The sequence below is a fragment of the Astatotilapia calliptera genome, chromosome 20 (genome assembly GCF_900246225.1).
Source record: "Astatotilapia calliptera chromosome 20, fAstCal1.2, whole genome shotgun sequence".
NCBI classification, from domain to species: domain Eukaryota; kingdom Metazoa; phylum Chordata; class Actinopteri; order Cichliformes; family Cichlidae; genus Astatotilapia; species Astatotilapia calliptera.
Window position 1 is genome coordinate 17,887,100 of NC_039321.1, and position 25,882 is coordinate 17,912,981.

Below are 25,882 nucleotides of genomic sequence, written 5' to 3' on the forward strand. Positions count from 1 at the left end.
GGTGGCTGATTCAGGCCCCCTCACTCTGACATTCACGGCCCTGGGGCATTGAGCCCGTGTGTGGTTCCCAGCATGGCAGATGAAACACAGCTGATGGGCTCTACAGTGGTGATACGTAGAGTGTTCAGTGTCACCACAAATCACGCAAGGCACAATTTTGTGTGTTTGGTTCCGGGGGACCCTTACATCATCCTTAGCAGGCAGTTTTGCTTGTCGAGGCTGTCCCTCCAGGACTTTCTCTAACAGGGCTATCACATGATCAAGACGATCAGTAGGTGGTTTTGCATGAAGGTCGGTAAGTGATGCTGAGACAGAGGTTGGTGATGGTGTAGTACACTTACTGTTGCCTGTCGCCTGCTGCACATTAGGACTCACCTCCTGTTGCTGAAAACTCAAGGCACTGACTGCACTAAACTGAGGGGTGCACTTCCGGTCCTTGCCATGCTTCAGCAATTTCTCGTGCACATCAGCAACCGTCCACTGCTGCAGGGGCTTGCACTTGAAAATAAGAGACAGTTCTGAGTCTGGACTAGGGATGGGTATCGTTTAGGTTTTATCCGATACCGGTGCCAAATCGGTACTTTTGAAACGGTGCCGGTGCTCAAACTGTGCTCAAACCGGTGCTTAAAGAATGGAGAACACAAAATTGGTCCAAAAACCTCTCATGTTCAGCTGGTTTTTTGTAAAAAGATAACAATGTTAGCCTTTTCTGCAGCAATGGGGCATATATGGTATCACTCTTGGCTGGAAGCAGTGCTTAAACAATGGAAAAAACACAAACTTTGTCCATAAACCTCTCATGTTTAACTGTTTTCCACTTTTTCTTTGGTCATTTTAGCCTTTTTGGCCAGGGTGAAGGGAGTATCTGCCATCAAACAAGAAGACAGCTGCATGTAGCTATGATGATGTTTGCTAGTTTACCTTACCTGCATTAATGTAATAACGTGGTTAGCCTACTCAACGTAAATTACACACGAACAACATTAAGCTACTCACGCAGAGAAGAACGGCTGCTGCTGCCATCATCATCCTCATCATTTCTGCTACACTGGCAGGGCTAGGGGCCAGGACTCTACTCTTCGTGTTTTTGGGGGATGTTGCTAACTCCGGGTCCGATAACAGGCAACAGGCGAGTAGATTCGCTCGGTGTGGTGTGAGGTCTCGCAGCAAGCTATCAAATACGGCGCATTTCTCAGCTTTTAAAAAAAAACGCTATGCATCGCCAGGTGTTTCATCGGATTCGAGGTGTTACCTCCTTTGACAGTATCACAGTATCAGCTTAAAGCACTTGTTGCAGGCTGCTGAGTTTGCATATTTTGCTGTGAAGTACAGCCAGACTTTTGACCGCTTCGCCTTGGGCATTTTTAATCTGTAGCTCTGCTCTAAAAAAACGTACGTACCTGGACCCGCCTACTATCCTCGGAAACGTAAAATGATTGGCTAGAAGTGTATCACAGCTCAGGAAAAAAAAAGCACCGAAATAAAGCACCGAAATATGCGCTGCTTTTCGGTCTGGTTACTACCGTTTGTCAGAACCGGTGCCATCATGGTACCGGACACCGGTACCCATCCCTAGTCTGGACAGTGGCGGATAAACATAGCAGTCAGCTCTTTTGTCAGATATGCAAAGGACTTATTTTGTCTCTTCAGACAGTCTTCATTCACCGCCATGGCTCTGTTCAACCTGAGCCAGTAATCAAACGGTGTTTCACCTGAGTTGGGTAGTGTTGCATAAAAGTCAGCTAAAGGCATGCTTGAACAGGCAGTGTCACTGAAGTGCTGCTTTAAGATCTCAAAAATGGGCTCTGGGCCCCTCTCAAGACACACAGATGGCTTACTACATATGCCCACCTTGACTATTTCTCGTGCCCTCCCCAGCAGTTTACTTAGCACATCATCAGCTTGTTCAGCAACTGGTACCCCTCTTCTCTTAAAAAAAAGTCATCATTTCCTCCCATTCCTGAACACTGCATGTATCACAGCCATCCCCTCTAAAACACACAGGTTCTTTAACATCAGACTTTACAATCACATTCAATAGTGAGGGTTCTGATAACACATTATTGGCAGATCCAACAACACTGTTTCCCACTCCAGAGCCCAACCGAGATTCAAGACAAGAGGCAATGCTTTCCCCAATAGAAAACCCAATTTGCGTTGCAATCTCTGCATAAAGGTTCTCTTTTGTGGGACTGATTTCTGATCTAGTATTTTGTAGATTATCACAGTTCCCATCAATAGGGTTTTCATTTAACTCAGCAAGGACAGGCTTAGGTGTGGAGGAAACTGAGGCTGTCAGCAACCTTGATCTGCCTCTGCCAAATGAATGCAGAGGGGTAAAACCAAACTGCCCCCCTTCCCCTGCCAAAACTGGGAAAATCTGCCATGGCTCAGCAATGTGTTTCTCCCCTTTTTTATTTTTTCGTTTTTATTTTTTTTTCTTTCTACCTCTCCAAAAAAAAAAAAGAAAGCACAGAGCCCCACCCCGATGTCTCTAAAGAACGCAGAAAATGGCAGGACTAAGAAAAGCCAGTCTCCCGCGACTTTTCCACCTTCCAGGAAGTAGACGCCCCCCGTTGCGGTCGCAGGATTGCAGGAGCTTGGGTCACGGCACCAGTGTAACCGGTTTCTGCTTCATACCGCTGCAACAGTTCGGCCCAAACAGACTCCTTGATTCTGCGTTGTGTTGTGTTTTTAAGAAGACAAGGAGTCTCTGATCGATCGTTGCCACTTTATTTCCTGAATGGAAACAACGGTGTATTATCAGTGCACAGGCTCGCCACACACCACTCCACACAGCACACTCTCGTATGGCTACGGCAGACTGGCAGCGACTACTGCAGCCATATTACAATTTCTAATATACAATAAAATAACAGCAACAACAAGTGATGTACCTGAATGGAAACAACGGTGTATTATCAGTGCACTGGCTCGCCACACACCACTCTGCACAGCACACTACGGCAGAACATCTCATTAGCATTCTGCTTTAGCATATAGTTTCACACATTAATAAACAAATGAAAAGTACATAAAATTGGTGTTGGACATGTGTCCACTAAGCACTTATTACACTCGGTGTCCATCAGCTAATCAAACATGTTTTATGTGTCTGTACTACTTAGCTATATCGTGTGCGGAACAATACAACTCACCTCTCGTATGGCTACGGCAGACTGGCAGCGATTACTGCAGCCAGCCTCACCTAACCTGTTTCCCCATTACACTGACATTTGTGGCAAGTGGAATAATACCACATAAACACTGTTACATCTACATATTCTCATGATGTCAATGTATATGAACAACAGTGTGAAGCCCTTATAGATAGCTCAGGCAGGCACTTCCAGCTGCACTTCCTCACACACTTGCAGTCTGTTTCTATCTATCTACAGATTTTCTCTCTGACATGCCTGCAGTACCTGCTCTTTCAACCTCTTCATCACCTTCAGCATCCACCTCAGCCTCAGTGGAAGGGGGAATATTTATGCATCGCTCACTAATGTCTTTCTTTTGCATGGTCCTCTGATTGGCTCAGAAGCTAGACACCTAAATTCTGTTCTTTTCTATTTTAACATCTTGAGATCAAAAATCTTTTTCCTGTGCGTGTCCTAGGCCAACATAAGCACCATTAATCTGTCAGTTAAATGTGAGCTTTCTGGCTGAACTGTTATAATCAAAATGAAGTTTACAGCAGTAACAGTTCTATTCATAGCAGTAGAGCTGTAACTACATACAGGGAGTGCAGAATTATTAGGCAAATGAGTATTTTGTCCACATCATCCTCTTCATGCATGTTGTCTTACTCCAAGCTGTATAGGCTCGAAAGCCTACTACCAATTAAGCATATTAGGTGATGTGCATCTCTGTAATGAGAAGGGGTGTGGTCTAATGACATCAACACCCTATATCAGGTGTGCATAATTATTAGGCAACTTCCTTTCCTTTGGCAAAATGGGTCAAAAGAAGGACTTGACGGGCACAGAAAAGTCAAAAATAGTGAGATATCTTGCAGAGGGATGCAGCAGTCTCAAAATTGCAAAGCTTCTGAAGCGTGATCATCGAACAATCAAGCGTTTCATTCAAAATAGTCAACAGGGTCGCAAGAAGCGTGTGGAAAAACCAAGGCGCAAAATAACTGCCCGTGAACTGAGAAAAGTCAAGCGTGCAGCTGCCAAGATGCCACTTGCCACCAGTTTGGCCATATTTCAGAGCTGCAACATCACTGGAGTGCCCAAAAGCACAAGGTGTGCAATACTCAGAGACATGGCCAAGGTAAGAAAGGCTGAAAGACGACCACCACTGAACAAGACACACAAGCTGAAACGTCAAGACTGGGCCAAGAAATATCTCAAGACTGATTTTTCTACGGTTTTATGGACTGATGAAATGAGAGTGAGTCTTGATGGGCCAGATGGATGGGCCCGTGGCTGGATTGGTAAAGGGCAGAGAGCTCCAGTCCGACTCAGACGCCAGCAAGGTGGAGGTGGAGTACTGGTTTGGGCTGGTATCATCAAAGATGAGCTTGTGGGGCCTTTTCGGGTTGAGGATGGAGTCAAGCTCAACTCCCAGTCCTACTGCCAGTTTCTGGAAGACACCTTCTTCAAGCAGTGGTACAGGAAGAAGTCTGCATCCTTCAAGAAAAACATGATTTTCATGCAGGACAATGCTCCATCACACGCGTCCAAGTACTCCACAGCGTGGCTGGCAAGAAAGGGTATAAAAGAAGAAAAACTAATGACATGGCCTCCTTGTTCACCTGATCTGAACCCCATTGAGAACCTGTGGTCCATCATCAAATGTGAGATTTACAAGGAGGGAAAACAGTACACCTCTCTGAGCAGTGTCTGGGAGGCTGTGGTTGCTGCTGCACGCAATGTTGATGGTGAACAGATCAAAACACTGACAGAATCCATGGATGGCAGGCTTTTGAGTGTCCTTGCAAAGAAAGGTGGCTATATTGGTCGTTGATTTGTTTTTGTTTTGTTTTTGAATGTCAGAAATGTATATTTGTGAATGTGGAGATGTTATATTGGTTTCACTGGTAAAAATAAATAATTGAAATGGGTATATATTTGTTTTTTGTTAAGTTGCCTAATAATTATGCACAGTAATAGTCACCTGCACACACAGATATCCCCCTAAAATAGCTAAAACTAAAAACAAACTAAAAACTACTTCCAAAAACATTCAGCTTTGATATTAATGAGTTTTTTGGGTTCATTGAGAACATGGTTGTTGTTCAATAATAAAATTATTCCTCAAAAATACAACTTGCCTAATAATTCTGCACTCCCTGTACTGATGTAATGATGTAACGGTATAGCAGTTCAGCACGTTCTTCAATTCAAACAAGTCGGGTTACTCAGGCGTTACGCACGGTGAAATGCTAAGCAGACTTGTTCATTTTCTGTCTCTCTTATCAGACACGCACAGATACACGCACTCATGCGCGCGCACGCACACACACACACCCACACACACACACACACACACACACACACACACGGTCTGCATATGTGAGAATCAGATAAGACATTGCTTTTCTTTGTTGTGAAATCTAGCTGCCAAGATCACTTATGAGGAAAACTGGGTTATATTCATACGTGATGTTAAATGTTTATGTGTCCATAAACACCCTTCTTATCTGCAGAAACTGCTGCAGCACAGTGCAGCAATTTACAAGAAATTAAACAAGCATTTCAAAAAACCAAACAAAACCAGGCCATCTCAGGGGCATTTTCACACCCAGATCACAGGCAGCAGTTATTTAGTTTGAACTCTGCTGTGATTCCCCCTGAGTTTGCTCCAGTTGCACATGCAAGAACACGCTAATCGCCCTGGGGTGTGGACCAAAGCAGATGGACCCAGACCTGACCGAGATGGGCGGGAGCGGGGGGGGGTCCCCTGGTATTTTTTAAAACGCCTCCTTTGGAGAAAGTGATGAGGCTGCAATGTGTCAGCACTCGAGTGTGGCATTAGGAAGAGTCGTCCACAACTGCTGCTGTTTGTGAGAGAAGCTTTCTCACAACAGAAATCTGGCCAATTACGGAAACCTCAGCTCCCACATGGATTTTCTTAATAAGGCCTCAAAGTGTGTTTGAAATGCAAGAAAGGCACTGCAATACAATACAGTAGGAGCGCATCTACTTATTTACATAGCAGAAGAAGGACTGAAGCCCTGATGGTAGACTTAATTAAGTCTACCATCTTTGCAAATGACAAGCAAATGAATTGCTACCTTCAACGGCCATCAGGCACACTACCAGTGTTTCCCAGAATGCCCTGGCCTTTCTTTTTATCTTCCCTATAAATCTTCATCTTAGTATTGAGTTATCGATTACACTTTTATTCTTTGCGTCTCATGCTTGATCTCTCTTCTCTCTCCAGAATCCCGTGCTAAGCAGCATCTTCCCCCACAGAGGGCCCAAAGCAGGTGGCTCCTCTCTCACCATCACAGGCCAAGCACTGAGGACAGGACACCTGAACGAAGTCAGCGTCTTAATTGGAGGAATACCGTGTGATGTGTAAGCACTTCCAGAATAAATCCTGTTCATGCTGCAGGATTTGATTTGTGGGTTAAAATCTAAAAGACGTTCCTCTTCTCAGGCGCGACATCCAGAAGGATCACATCAGCTGTCTGACCCGAGGCAGCAACAGGACGGGAGAACACGGCATCACTGTGCGGTTTGGTGGTGCAGAGCGCCACCTGAAGGGCTCGGTGTATCATTACACCCCCAACCCAAACATCACCAAGGCTGCTCCGTCCAAAAGCTTTCTCAGGTGCTTTAGTGGAATATAACTGTATACATCTAGTCCATTAATGAAGTCAAGTAAAATGCTTTTAATATTATAAAATCCATTTTTATTAAATCACCAATAAAATGGATCATCACCCATATTATCTATTTGATGAGCTTAAAAACTTTAGTTTCAGAGTCTAAAGAGAAACATAAGTTTTTCCATATTGAAACAAACCTATAGAAAGCTATAGAAAAGGGACACACACGGTTTATAAAACAAACCCCAATCCAAGATTAATACAGTCACCTCACAGCAATCTGCTGGCCGGCCGGGGCCTTTCTGTGTGGAGTTTGCATGTGCTCCCTTTGCCTGCATGGGCTCTCCTCCCACATCTTAGGGATTTTGGTGATTCTAAACTGGCTTTAGGTGAATATGATTGTGAGTAGAGGACTGTAACTCTGTGTTAACCCTGTAATGGACGGTCAGTGTGGCCGGCGTGTGCTCTCCTCTCACCCAATGACAGCTGGAATGGGCTCAACACAGGCTGGGTTAGCCCCCCAAATTACACTTGTATCAGTGCATGTGTAAGGTATTAAGCAATTCGGTATTAAATATTGCAGTATTGTAAAAGTGACGACAGACATATTAAATTAACACAAATCCACTGAACTCATTTTCTTTCCTACTGCTTTCCCCCACAGTGGAGGCAGAATCATCACAGTTTCTGGTCAGAACCTGGATGTGGTCCAGGAGCCAAAAATGAGGGTTACCCTCAGTCCTCGTGATACTCTCCCTCCCAGGAGGCGGAGAAGTGTGGTTAAGAAGAAAGAAGGAAGCCTGAACCGAGGACAGGATCACCAGGGTCCGCTGAAGAGATGGAGGAGGATTGTTCCAGAGGCGGACTGCCCTGAGGGGACGCTCTGCCATGTCAAACAGGTGTCTTCATGGGATTGTACAGAAATGATTATTTACTGCACTGATTTTGTTTAAAATACGCATCCAAGGATTATCTTCTTTTTCACTTCCCCCGTGCTCTCTTCCAGTACGAGTCTCGCTGCACGGTGAACAGCTCCTCCCTCATCTTGTGCCCGACCCCAGCCGTGGGCCCGGAGGCCATTAATGCAAGGGTCAAAGTTCACTTCCTGTTGGACAGCCTTCATTTTGACTTCAACACCGTGGGTAAGGAAGCCTTTAGGTATGAGCTCAACCCCACGCTCTACAAGCTGAACCGGAATGATCCCAGCAAGCCGTACCATCACAAACCCGGCAGCATCATCTCTGTCGAGGTGAGTTATGGGAACCTCGAGCTCGAAATAAACTGGCACCACTTTGTTTCTGCTCAAGACTGTGTTAAACAAACAGTCTCACAGTGTTGTTGAAGTCAGTCTGAAAAAATAAAATAAAACGCTAACAATGAATAGAAAACGCAACAACATGCCACTTTATGGAAGAAGTAGTTGTTGTGGTTAGATGGACAAAACTCTCTGGTGACAGGTCTGTCATTTCCTGTTTCTGTACTACTTTCAGCAGTGTGGTAAGTTTTAACAGTCAGTTTCTTTAGTAAGGTCCCTACCTGAGAGAAGCAACCTCTCTGCACTGCAGTAAAGTACACTGCGCTGCAGGCATGATAAGAGCTGTATGAATGCTCCTAATATGGAAAGGAAATTGGATAAAACCCATATAAATCCCACATTTAATAATTGCACACTATCAAAATAGTCATAAAAACGATCATCGTGATTGACAAAGTAATGCAGATAATGTGTTTCCTATTTCATGTGGAGTCATTCTCAAGGCACACTCAGACCAAATGCTGTATGCATACATTGCCTCCTTGTGGGCACAATATGCAACTACATCTTTAAATAACATAAAAGGCTTTAAGAAGTCTGCATAGGACCACCTCCTATCCTCAGTAAGTCTTCCCACTTACTGGTTCAGGTTTCAAAGAACATATTGAGAAATAAATCATATGAATGTCCTTCTATAAAATATAAATGATAATAACATTTTATTGAATGCTGCAGCTGAGTGGAAGAAGAGCAAAATTACATTCTTTCCGCAGAGGCTGGGTTTCTTCTGACTAAACACATGAAATGCTGTTGTGTTTTGTCAGAGCTGCTTTAGAAAAGCCATACTCTGTTTTTTTTTTATCAAGGGAGAACATCTAGATCGAGCCATGTCCAAGCGCGAGGTGGAGGCTTGGATAGGTGACGGCCTGTGTTCGGTGAAGACCCTGACACACAGCCACTTGTACTGCGAGCCACCGGCTCAGCAGCCCTCGGTGAAAGGTAGGAAGAAGCAGGATGGCGTGGACAGTCTGCCTGAGTTTACGGTGAGTACATGATGCAAAGAACTGTGAATTTGAGTTCAGTGAACCCTCTCTAGTTCATATAGTAAATACTTAGGATTTCTTGCTGTAGTGTTAAACTTGTTCTTTTTCACCTGCTTTTCAGGTGAAAATGGGAAATCTGAACTTTTCTCTGGGCAGAGTAGAGTACGACAGCCAGACACAGTCTACATTTCCTCTAGAGGCTCAGGTGGGAGTCGGTGTTGGAGCATCCATAGTGGCTCTCATTGTGCTCATCATAGTGCTCATATACAGGTAAACATGTTCAATTCACTGAGCATCAGTTTCTCCTTTGATCAACATATTGGTTGGTTTTGGCTGTAATATTGCCTTTTCATCATGGCTTGTGGGTCAGGAGAAAGAGCAAACAGGCCATGAGGGACTATAAGAAAGTCCAGATCCAGCTGGAGAACCTGGAGACCAGTGTCAGAGACCGCTGTAAGAAGGAGTTCACAGGTAACTTCCTCTTTTTCTTCGGGACTTTTAAAGAATACATGTCCTTAAAGTTAGACTAAACCAAGACCTTTATTCTTTTTTTTAGACTTGATGACAGAGATGATGGACATGTCCAGTGATTTGGTGGGCTCTGGGATTCCCTTCCTGGATTACCGAACGTATGCTGAGCGTATTTTCTTCCCGGGGCACCAGGAGTCCCCACTGAGACGAGATCTGGATGTCCCAGAGAGTCGAAGGCAGACGGTTGAGCAAGGGCTGATTCAGTTGTCCAATCTGCTGAACAGTAAACTTTTTCTCACTAAGGTAAGCCTCCACAGCTGCTTTTTATTAAATCTGTGTTTATTTATTTATGCTGCCTACATTTGCAAAGCAAGCCCCTTTGCAACCCACAGAATTGTTGGTTCTATTTTGCTGCTACTACTCTCCAATGTCAGCCTTATGTGCATGCAATAGAAGGATGGGGAGTTCCCATACTAGAGATACAGAGCTATTCTGCCAAGGTTTACCTGGTCTCGACAGAAACGAGGGGGATTTTTCACACACAGATTAATTAACTCCATATTCTCACCTTTTTTGTTTTTCTAGTTTATTCACACTCTTGAGGTGCAGCGGACCTTCTCCCCCAGGGACCGGGCCTACGTGGCCTCTCTGCTGACTGTAGCTCTGCACGGTAAACTCGAGTACTTCACAGACATCCTGAAGACGTTGCTCAATGACCTAGTGGAACAGTATGTGGCCAAGAACCCCAAACTGATGCTGAGGAGGTGATGCCGTTTTTTTAACCTGTCCTAGTTGGCGAGTAGGAGATGTTTTTCATCCACGGATCATTTACATGTGTCTCATTTTTTTCCTCCCTAGAACTGAATCAGTTGTTGAGAAGCTGCTGACAAACTGGATGTCCATTTGTCTCTTCACGTTTCTGAGGGTAAGTTGTTTTAAGGTTGACCAGACATTAGCTGGTTAGACACTGGCGGTCAGTGAAACATGACGAACATCAGTTACTACTATAGTGTTATTTGAAGTTATAAAAAAGAATATTTTTACTGTCTCTTTACTGTGAAGTTTTTATGTCAGGAAAATGTTTTAAGAGCCTGAAAAGGGGGGAAATCTGCTAAAATTGTGCTTTCAAGGTCATTTTTAACAACTTTGGTACAGAACTGCTAAAATTTCTTCCCTTTGAAACGCACAGCACAGTCTTAGCAATAAGATGATCAGAAACATTCATTAGTTTATATTTTTTGTAAAAAAAAAAAAAAAAAATTAATTCAATTTGATTTACTTAATTTTTTTAACCCTTTAAGGGGTATAGTTGGTAGAGTTTACCCTTCCTCTTCCTCTAAAAGACAGTGTTAGGGTTTTATCAGAAAACCTTTTATGTTCAAATGATTCTGAAAAAAGACAAGATAATTCTTGTTCTAAGAAATAAAGCAAAAAATTTGATTAAAATAAACTAATAAAAAAAAAATCACACGATGGTGTGTACTATTTTCTTCACAGTATTAAAGTATTAAAACTGGCTTTAATTTCTTTTTTTAAAGAGCAATGGGAGGCTCCGGTGTTAAACTAAGCAAGAAGACAAGTCCATCTAAATCTCTAGTTTGAGGCCTGACAGTTCCTCAACAAGCAGTGTCGTTAAATAGTACCAATAATACCATGGGAACACACAAGTGCTTGATGCTAAAAACTCTCATCTTCATATGATTAGATACTCCAATAAATGTTACAAATAAGCAGGAAGGAGTGCTAACTGCAGCGCTGCATGAATTTGCTGTCAGTTGTTGAATTATAACATTGAAACACTTCATTATAGGAGGAACAGATGCGCTGTATTTAAAGCACATTTCACAGAAAGTCAGTGGAGATCAAATGTCGCTCACCAGTAAGACAGTGTGACTGATCAGAAGTGGAATACCACTTTAATGAATGAATTCTTCATGCCTGGCCAGGAATCAGCAGGGGAATCTTTCTACATGCTGTTCAGAGCAATAAAGCACCAGGTGGATAAGGGACCTGTGGACGCTGTGACTGGAAAAGCCAAGTACACACTTAACGACAACCGACTCCTGCGAGAGGACGTGGAGTACCGCACACTGGTTAGAACTCACACATCCTTTGATTGCAGCATTGTTAATGTTGGAAGGAGAAACCCATGTTTTCCTGTTTGGTTTATTATCATATGCTGATATTTAACTGAATAAGCTAATAAGCTAAGTACGTCCTTACTGTTTCCACAGGAATTAAGAGATTTAATCAAATGCCTACACATCAACGTGTTGATGATTAATTTGTCATCAAGACGTGAGAACCTTTATAAAAGCAGATTTTTGTCACTTTGGTCTGGAGCATTCAGGGTTGCATAAAAACAATACAACAGTCTTACCAGGAGTGGGTGTATCAGGAAAGAATGGTCAGACAAGCTTGAACAAAATTCAAGAGCTCCTCAGTTTAAAGTTGATGACAGTACAGTTAGAAAAAGGATGAATAAGTATGGCTTATTTGGAATTCCTGCCAGAAGAACATCAAATTGGGTCATGTGACAGGACAATGCTCCCAAACGCAGCAGCAAATCAGCTACAGATTGGATGAAAAAGACAAGAATCAAGATGTTGCAGTAGCCTAGTTGAAGTCCAGACATCAACCTGATTGAAGTTGTGATGGGGCCTTAAGAGAGAGCGGTGCATGGAAAAATGTTCACTAACCTCAAAGACCTGATGTGAGAGTGGGACAAAGTGTCTTAATGCTTAAACTGATGACATTTTATGTTATTGTTGCTAAAGGTGGTTATACAAGCTACTGAGTAATGGGGTGTGCTTTTCACATAACTTTGACATCTTTAAAATAAAAGATGACTAAAATTAATGTAAACGTCAAACTGTTAAGATTTAAGCTTAAACAATTTAAAGTCAAACCAGTGTGGATGGTTGCACACAAGTGAACACTCAAACACTCCTCCAAAGTGCCGTGTGTCCTACAGTGTTATCAGTGTTACAGTGTCCTACAGTGTTACAGTGTGTTTTATCCATAACCAGCATTTGTGTACATGTGTCCAGACTCTAAATGTGGTGATGCCAGCTGCAGCTGCCAGCGGCGGCACCACAGCGCAGACGGTTCCCGCTAAGGTGCTGGACTGCGACACCATCACACAAGTAAAAGAGAAACTTCTGGAACAAACCTGGAAGGGAACATCTTTTTCTCAGCGGCCGCACATCGACTCGTTACATCTTGGTGAGTCAGATTCATTTCACAACAGCATAACTCTTTCTTGTGTTTCAGTCTTCTCTTATGTGAGGATTTTAATTATAGAGATGCAGACGTTTTTTTTTTTTTGTGTGAAGTGCATAAGAGAAAACAAAACAACTGTCATTGAGTCAGTATTTAAACATTAAACAACCTCACCAGTCATCTAAACAACACTCGGTTCTGGTTTGAAAAAGTAAAAGGTGAAAACGCATCTGCTGAAAAGATATCACTTCTAAATCTGAAATAGAATAGAAACTAGTGTATAATTACATCTTCCAACAAATTCATACATTGTGATGAACCTAGAATTAATCCATAAAAATGAATAGGAGTGGAAGCTGCCGTATTGCTCTTCCATCTTGAATACAATGGCCGAGATGGAAATCGCCACTGCAACGAGCACATTTCATGCGTGTGACCAGCCACATACGTAGTACATCAAAGGTGGAGGAAAAGAGAACTTGCAGGTATTAATGTGCCATAGAAGTCAAAACACTTTCATTAATGTTTGTACCTTTGGACTCAAGCTATGAAGGATCGTACCTGTTTCATCATCAGAGAAATGAGTGAAAAGCCGAAGGAAAGAGACAACGCCACAGGCATCTTAATAAAATGTCATCACCTGAGCAGACGTCAGGGCTCTAACACACAGAAATGTGCAACAACATGCTAATTTATTCCTGATATTGTCAGCAGATTAGACATTTGACCCTCCCGTCTCCGAACAGCTGCGACACCCGACTAAATAGCATCAATAGCTGGTTATAGGATAATATTATACCAGCTAATGTTAAGCTCGAGTGGCCCGAAAATCACACTTTCCATCTGATAAACAGTTTGAGTCATTCTCACACACTCAAGTCAGCAGTGTTAGATCCATTTGACAGACACGTTCAGGGTACCCTCAGCAACTTCTCAGTATCTCTGTCATCAGTGAGAGGTGAATGTCACTCGCTCATCAACTCGTATCTGTTTAAATTTTACAGCCTGCGCCAGAGTAAATAGACATGGACACATTGACAGTTGAGGGAAACAGGAGACTGGCGGCCAGAGATGTTTGTCTGCTGTTCATCTGTAATCTGTCACTGACTGCAGGCAGTGACAGATTACAGTCACTGTAGGTAGGATCATGCATTTGAATTGGTGAGGGGTAAGAAAGCCAAATTCAGCTGACTGCATTCTGCAGTCCACTGGTGTGTAGTTGTGAAATTTTACACAGTGCACCTTTAAACAAGCAAAGCTGCCAGCTGGTCTACCAGATTCAACCCAGGAAATAACATCTGTGGTCCCTGAGGGTTTTCGTTTTTATCAATCCTCAAAGTTTACTGTCTTAATTCTGCAGCTATTAGCACAAGCTCAAGGTTACCTGAACATTTCTCCCTTCAGAGTGGCGTGCAGGTGTTGCAGGTCACCTAATCCTATCAGATGAAGACCTGACATCAGTAGTGCAAGGTTCATGGAAGCGCCTTAATACACTGCAGCACTACAAGGTGAGTGCTGACATCACACAAACACTGATACACACACACACACACACACACACCTCAACTCATTAAAGTTTTGGAAGCAGTTTTAATCACATTGTGAATGTTGTCATGTGACTGTGTAATCAGGTCCCCGACGGAGCGACGGTGGCCCTTGTTCCCAGAAACAACAAACATCACCTTCACGACAGCCACGATTACATGCCAGGAGAGAGTAAGTTCATTATTATCTGTTACCCCTGTGTTGGTATTATGGTTATACGTTGCTGTCTGTATGTAGACAACTGCATCTAATGGCAATGGTTGGCGACCTTCATTCAGACGTTTTATCTGAGCAGATGAACTCAGTCTAAATAACCAGAGGAGGGTGCTGTTTGACTGTTTATGCATATCCTATTTTACAGTGGCCGTGACTTAGGTGTGAAGATGAGTTTGTGGGGGGAATAAAAGCTGTAATAATGAACAAAAACATCAGTTGTTCACTGCGTACAAATACTTGAAACAAAGACAAACAGCTCAAATGTAGTGACCTGTTTCTCACCTACCCATCCAACTGTTTGTCCCCTCCTACCAGAGACCCCTATGCTGGATGATGGGGAAGAAGGAGGCGTGAGACTGTGGCATCTGGTAAAAGCCAGCGAGGAGTCTGAGCTGCCCAAGCACAGGAGAGGTAGTGTGAGAGAGAAGGGTGGGGAGCGAGCCAAAGCGATCCCCGAGATCTACCTCACACGCCTGCTCTCCATGAAGGTAAAACACATGGTCTGAATGGGGACAAACAAGGTGGTGGTCACTCACTAATATCTTAATAGGTTTTGTATATTTAAATTGAACAGACATCAGATGGTACTTATACCTCTTTTTTATTTTTCATAAACAAAACGTGTTACTGAGTGTTATTCAGGTTTGTGTTGCCTCCAGGCAGCAGAGTAAACAGCTGGGAACACCAAATGTAGTGGTTTTGTTGTGGATTCTCCACAGTTGATATACAAATATGAAATGAGTCAGCAGCAAGAAGGTGTGATGTGCAGAGACATGACATACATGTTCACAACAGAGATGCCACAAAACCCTGCTACACTCGGTCCAATCCAACAAATCCAAGTTTTTTCATTTAGAGATTACATAATTGAAAAACATATTTGCTCATGTTCCATATTTTCCTTATGAGCCAGCCAACACTGAGTATGTGAACACGGTGGCCTTTGTGACTATGACGTGGTGCTATTTTGAGCTCACGTTTTCACAAAGAAACCTTTGTCAGTTAGGAACCAGCGTGAGTCTAAATTATTTAGAGCTCATGAAATATTTATCTTTATAATGTATGTTGACCCAAGACGTTATGTAGTAATGATGAACAATGAATAAACTGGGAACACAGTGGATTTAAGATGCACAAATGTCAAATAAATGTTTGGCTTGTTTTTGCCGTTACTATTACATTAATATTTAATTGAACATGTTTCCATAGTTTCATGTCAGCGGCTCTGGCATATAACCACCACTTTTACACAAATAGCATCCAGCTTTGGACCTCTGCACACCTTGAATGTGCATGTGAGGAGCTGCTACACTGATGCATCAAAAAACAAGAGGAAGAAGAAAGGATTTCTTTTTTCCTTATCACTGTGATACTGTCACCGCGGGTTTATGACTGACGCCTCTCACTCCATGTGATCTCCTGGTGACCCTGAGCTAATTAAAGGTTTAAGAAAATAGATGATTAAGTGAGGATAAGATGACCAGACAAAATAAACGAACTGTATATTTCATAAGTTGCAATGTATGCCTGTGCTGCTTACTTGCAGAATTGTTTCAAGAATTTAAATTGGCCCATCCATGATGGGAGACTTTAAAAAGTCCCCAAACAAACAAAAATAAAAATCTATTTGTCAAATTCTGTACATTAGAGGTCAAAATGATGCACTTTCAGTTTTAGATTTAAGGCTCAAGAAACTTGGGATCCTGTATTTCCTACAATTCACTGTTTCACTATTAAATATAACCTGAATATGGTCAGAGCCCCTGTGACATCATCAAACTCACTGGTTTACAGCATGTAGCTTTTTTTTTTTTTTTTTTTGAAAAAACCCCCATATTTCATTAAATAGAAACTTCCATCAATTGAACGCCTTGCATATTTCTTATTTTTGCACCAAACACCATGGTTCATTATCCCATGGACCATTAATATAGAATCTTATTCATTAAATATGACAGAAACCGCTCAGTTCAGACAGGTGCCTTAAGGGTCAGTCCTCTCGGCTTTCAAGGGGTAAAGAGTTAAATCCAAATTGAGAAAACCTCCTGTGACATTGGGATGGGAAAAAATAGACGCGGGCTTGTTCAGAGCCTCAGGAAATGCTACATAACTGTTAGATCAGAGGTCCCCAACCTTTTATGCGCCATGGACCGGTATATGCCCGACAATATTTTCACGGACCGACCTTTAAGGTGTCGCGGATAAATACAACAGTATAAAACTAGTACCGGTACCGAAAAAAAGAAGATTTATTCATAACACATGTGAAAGGACCCAGGAAAACCGAGTTAACGCTAAAAACGCTAACAAAATAACGCTGAAAACCGATAAAAACCCTGAAAACCATACATTTCACACCTGAGCCTCAACTCTCGCGGCCCGGTACCAAACGACTCACGGACCGGTACCGGTCCGAGGCCCGGGGGTTGGGGACCGCTGTGTTAGATGACACATGTACCTTAACTTAGCTTCATGTGCATAATCTGTGGAGTGCCCCTTCAAAGAGAGCATCCCCTCTTTGTTTCATGGTTTATTTATCTCTGTCACTTTCTCTGCTCTGTCTCAGGGCACTCTGCAGAAGTTTGTGGATGATTTATTCACCGCCATCCTCAGCACCAGCCGTCCTGTACCTCTAGCTGTCAAATACTTTTTCGACCTGTTGGATGAGCAGGCTCAGCAGCACAACATCATGGACCCGGAGACCATCCACATCTGGAAAACCAACAGGTAACTGGGTGAAAGACGCTTATATTGGTTTTGGATGTTGAGAGGCAGAGTTGGAAGCCAGGAATGGGTCATGGGCCGTGAGACATATGAAACACAGCATAGATATGCTTCGAGGGGAATTTCATCCATCGAGAGATTGAAGAAGCACCCCACACAGAACATATGGACAACAGCTGGTTTTATGGTGTTACTGTACTAGGACTTTACTTGCAGATCTTGTGGAAACAGCAGAGATTTGCCAGGGTTTGCCAGGGCTCATGAACCTTGCCAGAGACTTATTAAACTGCTTGTTACTTTGAAGCATTTGGTTGATACACGAGGAACATATGACATCTTAGATTAGATTTTGTCACCTTTGTATACATTACTGCTATGTGGGTCTTCCGGGGAAACCCATTGTCACTTAGGCTACTGACAGTGGGTCCACCTGCACTTGGCTGCATCTTATTTGTTTTCTATGTACTTGTAAAGAGCTCACCAGAAAAGTGGTGATGATTTCACAGACCGTGGACCTTACATATTGTGAATAATGACAAATAAATATACAAAGGACACAAAAAGAAGTGTCTTGTATGTTTGTCTTATTGGTGATAACAACCATTCCTGTGTGTTTACCATGTTTCTCATATTTTAAACTCTCTAAAAAGGCTTTAAGTGTATTTTTGTGCAAGCTTGTTAATGCGATTACTCAAGGATGAGGTGATTATTTATATGTGCTCTTTCTTTAAAGCTTATCTAGTCAGTCATATAAATGTTATGGCGCTCTTCATTGATTCATGTCGTAACCAAACCTCCTCAGAGCAGTTCGTTTAGACATCACGTGAGCTTTGCGTTTTCACCACATTCCAGATACACGAAACCAAAAGGCCCAGGACACCAGAGTGTGTTAGAATCAAACAAAAGGGATGGAAGCACCAGTAAAGAACCTGCACTTTTTTTCTGCATAAGAGGGGATTAGAAGCATTTTTTAAAATCTGATGTATAACTGTACTTTTACATTACAATCACTGCTTAAATGTGTAAACGTTTTCTTGCTTTACCAAACAGCTTGCCACTGCGGTTCTGGATCAATATCCTGAAGAACCCGCAGTTCATCTTTGATGTGCAGACGTCAGACCACGTGGATGCTGTGCTGTCTGTCATAGCTCAGACCTTTATGGATTCTTGCACCATAGCTGACCATAAACTAGGACGGGTGAGCTTCATTTGTAAAGGACAAATATGAGACACTTACAGAGGGAAGAAAAATAGCCTTTTGGCTAATTCTGACACATTAACATTGATTTGTAGATTAATATGCACTGTCCCTTTTTTTAAAAAAGAAAAAAGAAAAAAAAGAATTTGAATTAGATTTTAACTTATGTCCTTCTGTGTTTGTGAGCCCTGTGTTAATTATGTACGTTTCATTTTAAGATGGTCCCAAAATTAGATTCCAGAGAATGAAGCAATTGCATCTGCTGTGACCCTCCTTGCAGCATTGCTGTGCACACTTTTTTGTCTTCATAGCACTTCAGTGTCTACCCATAGTAGATGTGAGAGAGGCCTTTCATTACTTAGAAGTTAACCAGGGTCTCTTTTTATCTCAGAGACAATAACACACCTTGTTATTAGTGTGCTGTTTGTTGGGCGCCTTTTTCTGTGGAGCATTTTCTTAGACTGTCTCAATGTGGACATTTCAAAATCTTTAGAGATGTAAAAAATACTTTTTTCTAAGATCCAAAGATCCTGTGTCTTAATCCTGCAATATGCAATCCCACACTTTCAAACTGTGAAGGTCAGAGGGTTTCACACCTGATTAATTCACAGCCGACTCTAATTAAACATAAAAGAGCATCGTATAGTTTTCCTCAGTACATAACCAAATCTAATAGTCTGGGCTGGGTTTTGTCTACTTAAGACTTAACACATAATATGTAGCAAGGATCAGATATTACACATCATCTCGTGCGTAATAGGAATGTGAGTCTAATGAGCCCTGCAGCCTTGTTTTGTACTCAGTGCATGTTGACATCAACAAAATTATTTGTGCACATTATTACTCCTTGTTTTACATGCCTCGTTACTCTTATGTGACATCTGTCTTCCTTACTCAGGACTCTCCTATCAACAAGTTGCTGTATGCCAGAGACATCCCCCGCTACAAGCAGATGGTGGAGAGGTAAGAATATGGCAGCCGGTCGTCCCACTGACCCCAGGCATAAAAAACACTCTGGAAGAGAGAGGAGGGAGGGGTGGAAGGAGAGAGTGAGGCACAGGACGATCTGTCAGTGCCAGACAGAGGGTAGACTAAGCCCGCGAGGCTCCATGCATGGATGGTCTGAGAGCAGACTGCTACACTTACTACTACCTTCTGCACATTAAGCTCGGCATGTCGCCCTGCTGAAATAAGTGTTGCTAGACAAGATTTTAGGTAACACATGTGCTTGTTTTCGAAGCCTTATTAGCCTGATCTGCATTTAAAAATGATTACTTCATCTTTCTCTACATGTTTTCCCCACTGATACACCAGAGACTCATAATTTGTCATATTTTCTTATTTAAAATTAAACAAGTCAAAAATGAACTGACAGTAATCAGTGGAGAGAGTGGCGAGCTCTTAGGGGTAAACATCTCTCTTGCATTTGGGTTCAAATTTCTGTGGATTTAATGTAAAAATCTGTGATTCCCTGTACCTCCAGGTACTACGCAGACATCCGTCAGACCATCTCTGCCAGTGACCAGGAGATGAACTCGGCCCTAGCAGAACTCTCCCGTGTACGTTACCTACTCTTGTTTTCCCATTTAGTCAAAGTAACCTTTTTTTTACACAATGGCTGAACACATAAATACTTTTAGGACCTGGAAGATTCCATTTAGCTGGGAGAATGACAAGCTGGATGTGGAGTTTGAAATAAAATATGAATAGCAACCGATGCAGTTTTTAACAGCTTTCCACCGCTGACGTTTCTTCGCCTCTCTATTTTTTACTCTCCCTGAACAGAATTACACTGCTGAGGTCAACTGCCTCGTGGCTTTACATGAACTTTACAAGTACATCAACAAATACTACGATCAGGTGAGTATCACAAAATTACGCAAACATGATGCTTGCATTGCATAGTATGCTGTCAGGGGAGAGATTTACTAGTTGTGAGCTGACAGGGATTTCATGTAATCATTATTTAAAGAGCTGGCTATGTGCATATGTATGAACTGTCAGGAGTGTAGCTCAAGTTATTGATTGACAAACTGATTGAATTCCCTGAAATATTTGGATGTCCGATCTCTGAAGTCCACAGTTGTCTCATACAAAACAGCATTAAATACTCAACAGAAACAGTATTTGCTTTTTGTAGTTCTTGTTATAATTTGAATCTCACATCCCATTTGCCAATATGAAGTGGGCAGGGTTTACGCTCTGTATTGCAATCTATTTCCAGACAGAAATCAATATTTCAGGTTCACCACTAGGATCTGTCATGTCATCTGGTTTTTGTTTTTTATATATATATAGTCCCCACAAAGTGGAGTTTGTGGGGATAGGTTAATTAATTAATCCAAATTACCCATAGGTGTGAATGTGGGAGTGAATGTGAGCGCAAATGGTTGTCTGTCCCTGTGTGTTAGCCCTGCGACAGACTGGCAACCTGTCCAGGGTGTACCCCGCCTCTCGCCCTATGACAGCTGGGATAGGCTCCAGCGCCCCCTGCGACCCTGAGAAGGATAAGCGGAAGTGAATGGATAGATTGATATATATATGTAGTCCTCCTTTCCTGACACATAGGATGATCACAGTGCACAACGCAGACTTAAGGTTTCATATGGTATTGCTCAAAATTAGTAACTGAGCCCATAAACTCACCAGGAAAAGTGTTTACTAAGGTCAGCGCAGATGGCTGTTTCCTCAGACTTTCACTGAGATTTTGCATCAATGTGCTGTTAACTTGTCTGCCATTTTAGATGTGTCACACTGTACGCTCAAGGCTCCAGTCATAGAGGCTTAAGCTGGGCAGACACTGTACGATTTTTTTCAGTCGCGTTATTCAGCTTCTGCTCAAACTGTACGATTGACTTGCAGGGGTTAGAAGTTCGTAGGTCACGATGCAGGGTCTCACACTATACGGCCCGATGCTCTGATGCAACCCGAGTGCTCAAACTGTGCGTCCATAAAAATGAAGGTTATAACAGAAAATCTGTCGCTCGCTCTCCCTCTCTGTCTTTCACTCACACAGACACGCACACCACCATCAACTTTGCTAAATTGCTAATGAAAAACATTGATCAGGCAGCTGTGATTGAGCAGCAATGTAAATCCAACTATTTTCACGGTTGTTGTGGTCGTGATGATTTTGTGATGCCACATCGAAAAGGCTCGGATGAGCTTTCCAAAGTTCTACAAGTGCCTCCATCGCTTGTGTCCAGATCACACGCTGTACTGCCGTGCTACTCCGTCTTTTTCACCGACGTTTATGTGTTTGCGCGTGCGCAGTGTGAGCAGCTGCGGTGACGGGAGGTTTGAAATCCTCCCGACCAAGCGATTGATGATCAGGAGCTGGTCGTGAGGTGTTAATCGCTTCTCGTTACCCCACATATACTACACGATGCACGATGAAGGCCAAAATCAGGTCGATCACCAAAACGGTCGCACGACTGAAAAATCGGCTCAAAATGGGCCAAAAATCGCACAGCTTTAGGGACAAGTCCACAATGATCTGGCAACCACTGAAAGGAAAACGTGTATTCCCAACCAGTTGATTCAAACTTGCCTGGAACTGTTTTGATTCTAGTAGATTTCCAAAGTTGCCTGTAGTTTGCATGGAAGATGCCATCTTGTCTGCAAATGTGCACCCAGGAATATCCTTAAGTTGGGGTCTTCAACTACACTTGACTGCAGCAATCTACTAGCAACCAAAGCGTGAAAAGCTTCTATAGGAGTGAAATCATTTCAAGGAAGATAGCTCATTGCTCTAACTTTAATATGTTAAGTAAGAATTTTAATTGAACTCTTTTTGCCTTCTATCAGATTATCACAGCTCTGGAAGAGGACTGCACGGCTCAGAAGATGCAGCTTGGATACAGGCTCCAACAGATAGCAGCTGCCGTTGAAAACAAGGTTACAGACCTATGATTTCCACGGCTGGGATAGACATTTGTGGAAAGAAACTTTCTTTGACATCTCCTTGGAAAAAACAAAACAAAAAGAAAAGGTTTTTTTCCCTGAGAAAAGGGACTATTTGGTCCCATACTGTGATTCTGCTGTCATTTTGACAGACTAATTGTTAGTGAGGTGTGTTTCCTGTGCTGAATCGGTGTGCACAATTACACTCCTCTTTTGTCTCATTTTGGGAGCAAAAAGAGCGCCACATCGCTGAGGAGGGGGAAAAAAACTGAGAAAATGCACATCAAAACAAAAGAATTTCTTCTGAACCTTGGATTTCTGATGTTTAAGTCACCTAAAGGGAAATTAATAACAAAACAAAAGAGATCATTTTGGGGGGGGTTTCTCTTTCTTGATGGACATTTTTCAGAGTTACTGCACAGAACATTCCTGCCCCGAGTTTAAATGTAGATTTGTTGGAGAAAAAAAGAAAATCTAAGTGTGCTGGAGGACAAAATAAAGTGACAAAAGGGAAAAGGAGGATTTGACCTTAAACACCAACAGCTTTGGAGTTTTCTACCATGTTTTCTCAAAGTCTTACAAATTGATAATGACACTGTCAGTGGTCTAAGTTATCACGTATTGAATCTGCTTCCAAGTCTTACTCTGTTGTCATGTTCAGTTAGCTGTTATTGGATGGTTTCCCTGGGTATATTTCATTTTTTAAACTCGTCATTACCAGTTCTTTTACTATAATTTGTAGCTGCTGCCTAATTTAGTTTAAAGCCAAGACTAATGTTTTATAAAAGCTCTCAATCTGCTTTTTTTTTTTAAAGATAACCTACAGCTTGGGGAATTTTCTTTTTTAAGTAAAGTTTCACAAATTTTGTTGCATTTTGCAATCTTTGCTTTTATTTGCAGACGCAAAGCAGTTTGACAAAGACATTTGTAGCTGACTTAAGAACAATCCGTCCGAAAGTCAAATCTTCTACACAAGTTAAACTACATGCAGACAAAATTCATACGAGATCAAACCCGAACTTAACTAGCAAAAATATTAAAAATAAAATGCACAAAAGAACCGAGGAACACTTTTAGAAATGTCAAATACTGGGGACATTTACTTTTGATTTTAAAGGTGTCTCATAGGTTGTTCTAGAGAAGCAAAACAAATAAAATGTGGAATAAACTCAATGAATACTTGATTTGTACACTAAACTATGATGAAATCATTTTCCCTTTAAAGTCAGGTTGAATCTAACACAAGTTTTCTAGGGTCACTGTCTAAAGTACACAATTAAATAAAATTATTTATGTATTCTTTCTCACTCTGGCCCATCCTGCATAGATCAGCTGATTGTTGCGTCTGCCGTTCCAAACACGTTGCCAACCCTTACAGAGTGCCCTCGTGTCACCAATCGATACACTGTCACCACATAAAATAGTAGAAAGGTGTTTCTCCCGTCTCTGTTTTACTTACTTTTTAATTTCCATATATTGGCCATTATAAATCCTGACACCAACAGATCTGTGAATAGCTAATATTGGCTAATGACATCAGCCCGTTGATAAATTGGTCGGGCTCTACTTTATATATATTTTCAGAAAGACCTGTTTTCTCTTCTCTGTGGTCACATGACCACTGCTTAAATTCATTGTTTCAGGAAAAATATGTTTTCGCTGAATCTTGTTACGCTGATGAAGCAGTGTCAGTGTATGTGTAATTTTTTTTTCCTTTACAAAAAGGGGGGAAAAGCTCATCTCTGAGACTTATAATCACACATTGTAATTGCCTAACAAAGGTGCCTGTTGCTCTGCCACGCCTCATGCGAGAATCCTTTTATTTTCCCAGTTTAATTTATTGTTTATTTATTTTATTGCATATGTTGTTGGATTTTTCCTTACAGATCTATGAAACATTTATTCCCATCAATTTCAGATGTTTTTTGTTTTGGTTTTTTTTTTTTTTGTACATCGAGTTGGATTTGAGGAGTTTCAAACTTCAAACTCAAATCCAGTTGTTCTCAGATGCTGATTATTTTTGAACATTTTGGACCCATTTTAAATGTTTCAAGGCAGTTATCTTGTAAATTTAAAAAAGCAAACAAACAGGATTTTTTTTTTTTACCATGCGCATTGGTGTTGCTTGTGTAAGCAAAGCTCAGTTCTGATGTTTGTTCTGTACATACTTTTCCTAAGTAATCATGACTTTAGCGTTCTCTAACCAACTGATAGGATGAACCTAACAACAGTTTAATGTGATGCAATAAACAGGTCCAGATGTTAACAGAAGTTTCATTTTTTGCATTATTAAATTTGTGTGTAAATATCTTTTGGAACATGAGTTAATTTTGACTTCTTTTGAAAGAAGGAGGATCTTGATGTGTTTTCAGGAGCAAATATGGTTCACTTGTACAGTTCAGTTTAATTCATGTCTAGTTCATTTTCACTTCAAAGTGCCTTTATATAATTTGAGGTAAGGATCCTAAAACATTTCAAAATTTTTTAATATATGTGATTCTCTCCTCATTAAAACACTGTAACTGAACACCTCCGTCTATCCAGACGCTAGTGAGCCAGCACAATATATATATATATATAGCCACTGGTAAAAAATGGGAAAATGTAACTCGGGCAACTAACTAGGTACACTTTTCTTTTTCTTTATTTTTTACTATGACAAAAGATGTTTATCACACTAAAACACATACTCTTCATTAGGTATGCTGATTTTTCTGGAACCAAAAGTTGCCATATTTACTGAAGAACAGCTGAAGTTAACGAGTTTTTATCTGCTGTTTAGTGTTAGTTAACATGACAAATAAAATACTAGAATTTCACTGACTTCTTGGATTGTCATTTATCAGACAATTCCAATAAAATGCTCAAAAAAGGCACTAACAACACAAATACAATCAACAGGTTCAGTTTATCAGATTGATTTGGTGAAAGTAACGTCAGCAATACATGCTGCAGACGCCTGTTGGTGCATTTTTACATGAAACGGCCTACCCCAAACACCTCTAAGCCTCAACATACAGAGAAATGAGCTACAGAAAAATATAGAGAGAAATGCACTTGTTACAAAGACATTAATTGGCAATTATGACGTGTAAACTCCAGTTAGGCATTTTAATATGGAGCAGGCTGCAGGGACTGACTGGCTGTTGGTGAAACAGCAGGTTTTAGCAGTGTTAAGCTCCACTTTTAGTCCCACACACTGTCTTCACCAAGTTTGTGGTAAACACTTGGGTCCGTCCCTAGTACTCATGCAGTATTGTAGCAAAAAATAGTCAGGTCTCAGCCAACATGTCACAGTCCCATTTCCATTGCAAGATGATCTATTTCTAGAACGAGAGCGTTAAAACCTGGATGGATCCAGCTCACAGATCCAGTCCAGTTATTGTCACTGCTATTAGTTCGATCGGTCACTTTTTCTGTCTAAATGTTAAACAGGTGGCAGCCACAGGCCTTTGTTGGGAAGCTGAGTGTATCAAACACAGTATTATCATAGACTCAACAATATACAGAATGTATTTCAT

At 41.6% G+C, this 25,882-nt stretch overlaps 1 protein-coding gene across 3 annotated transcripts in view; it reads left to right on the forward strand.

Moving 5' to 3' along the window:
* Positions 1-23,205, forward strand: part of plxnb1a (plexin b1a) — a 47,591-nt gene extending 24,386 nt beyond the window's left edge. For all 3 annotated transcript variants that reach the window (XM_026153706.1, XM_026153705.1, XM_026153707.1), the window contains 21 exons: positions 6,394-6,530; positions 6,613-6,786; positions 7,449-7,683; positions 7,791-8,033; positions 8,906-9,082; positions 9,204-9,352; positions 9,453-9,553; positions 9,639-9,856; positions 10,139-10,317; positions 10,412-10,478; positions 11,500-11,646; positions 12,604-12,778; positions 14,180-14,283; positions 14,407-14,491; positions 14,852-15,024; positions 17,103-17,263; positions 18,311-18,458; positions 19,357-19,421; positions 19,942-20,017; positions 20,244-20,318; positions 22,266-23,205. In XM_026153706.1, coding sequence (XP_026009491.1) covers positions 6,394-6,530; positions 6,613-6,786; positions 7,449-7,683; positions 7,791-8,033; positions 8,906-9,082; positions 9,204-9,352; positions 9,453-9,553; positions 9,639-9,856; positions 10,139-10,317; positions 10,412-10,478; positions 11,500-11,646; positions 12,604-12,778; positions 14,180-14,283; positions 14,407-14,491; positions 14,852-15,024; positions 17,103-17,263; positions 18,311-18,458; positions 19,357-19,421; positions 19,942-20,017; positions 20,244-20,318; positions 22,266-22,370 — 2,994 coding nt within the window. In that variant the 3' untranslated portion in view covers positions 22,371-23,205. The remainder of the gene's footprint in view (positions 1-6,393; positions 6,531-6,612; positions 6,787-7,448; positions 7,684-7,790; positions 8,034-8,905; positions 9,083-9,203; positions 9,353-9,452; positions 9,554-9,638; positions 9,857-10,138; positions 10,318-10,411; positions 10,479-11,499; positions 11,647-12,603; positions 12,779-14,179; positions 14,284-14,406; positions 14,492-14,851; positions 15,025-17,102; positions 17,264-18,310; positions 18,459-19,356; positions 19,422-19,941; positions 20,018-20,243; positions 20,319-22,265) is intronic.
* Positions 23,206-25,882: the final 2,677 nt, after the last annotated feature.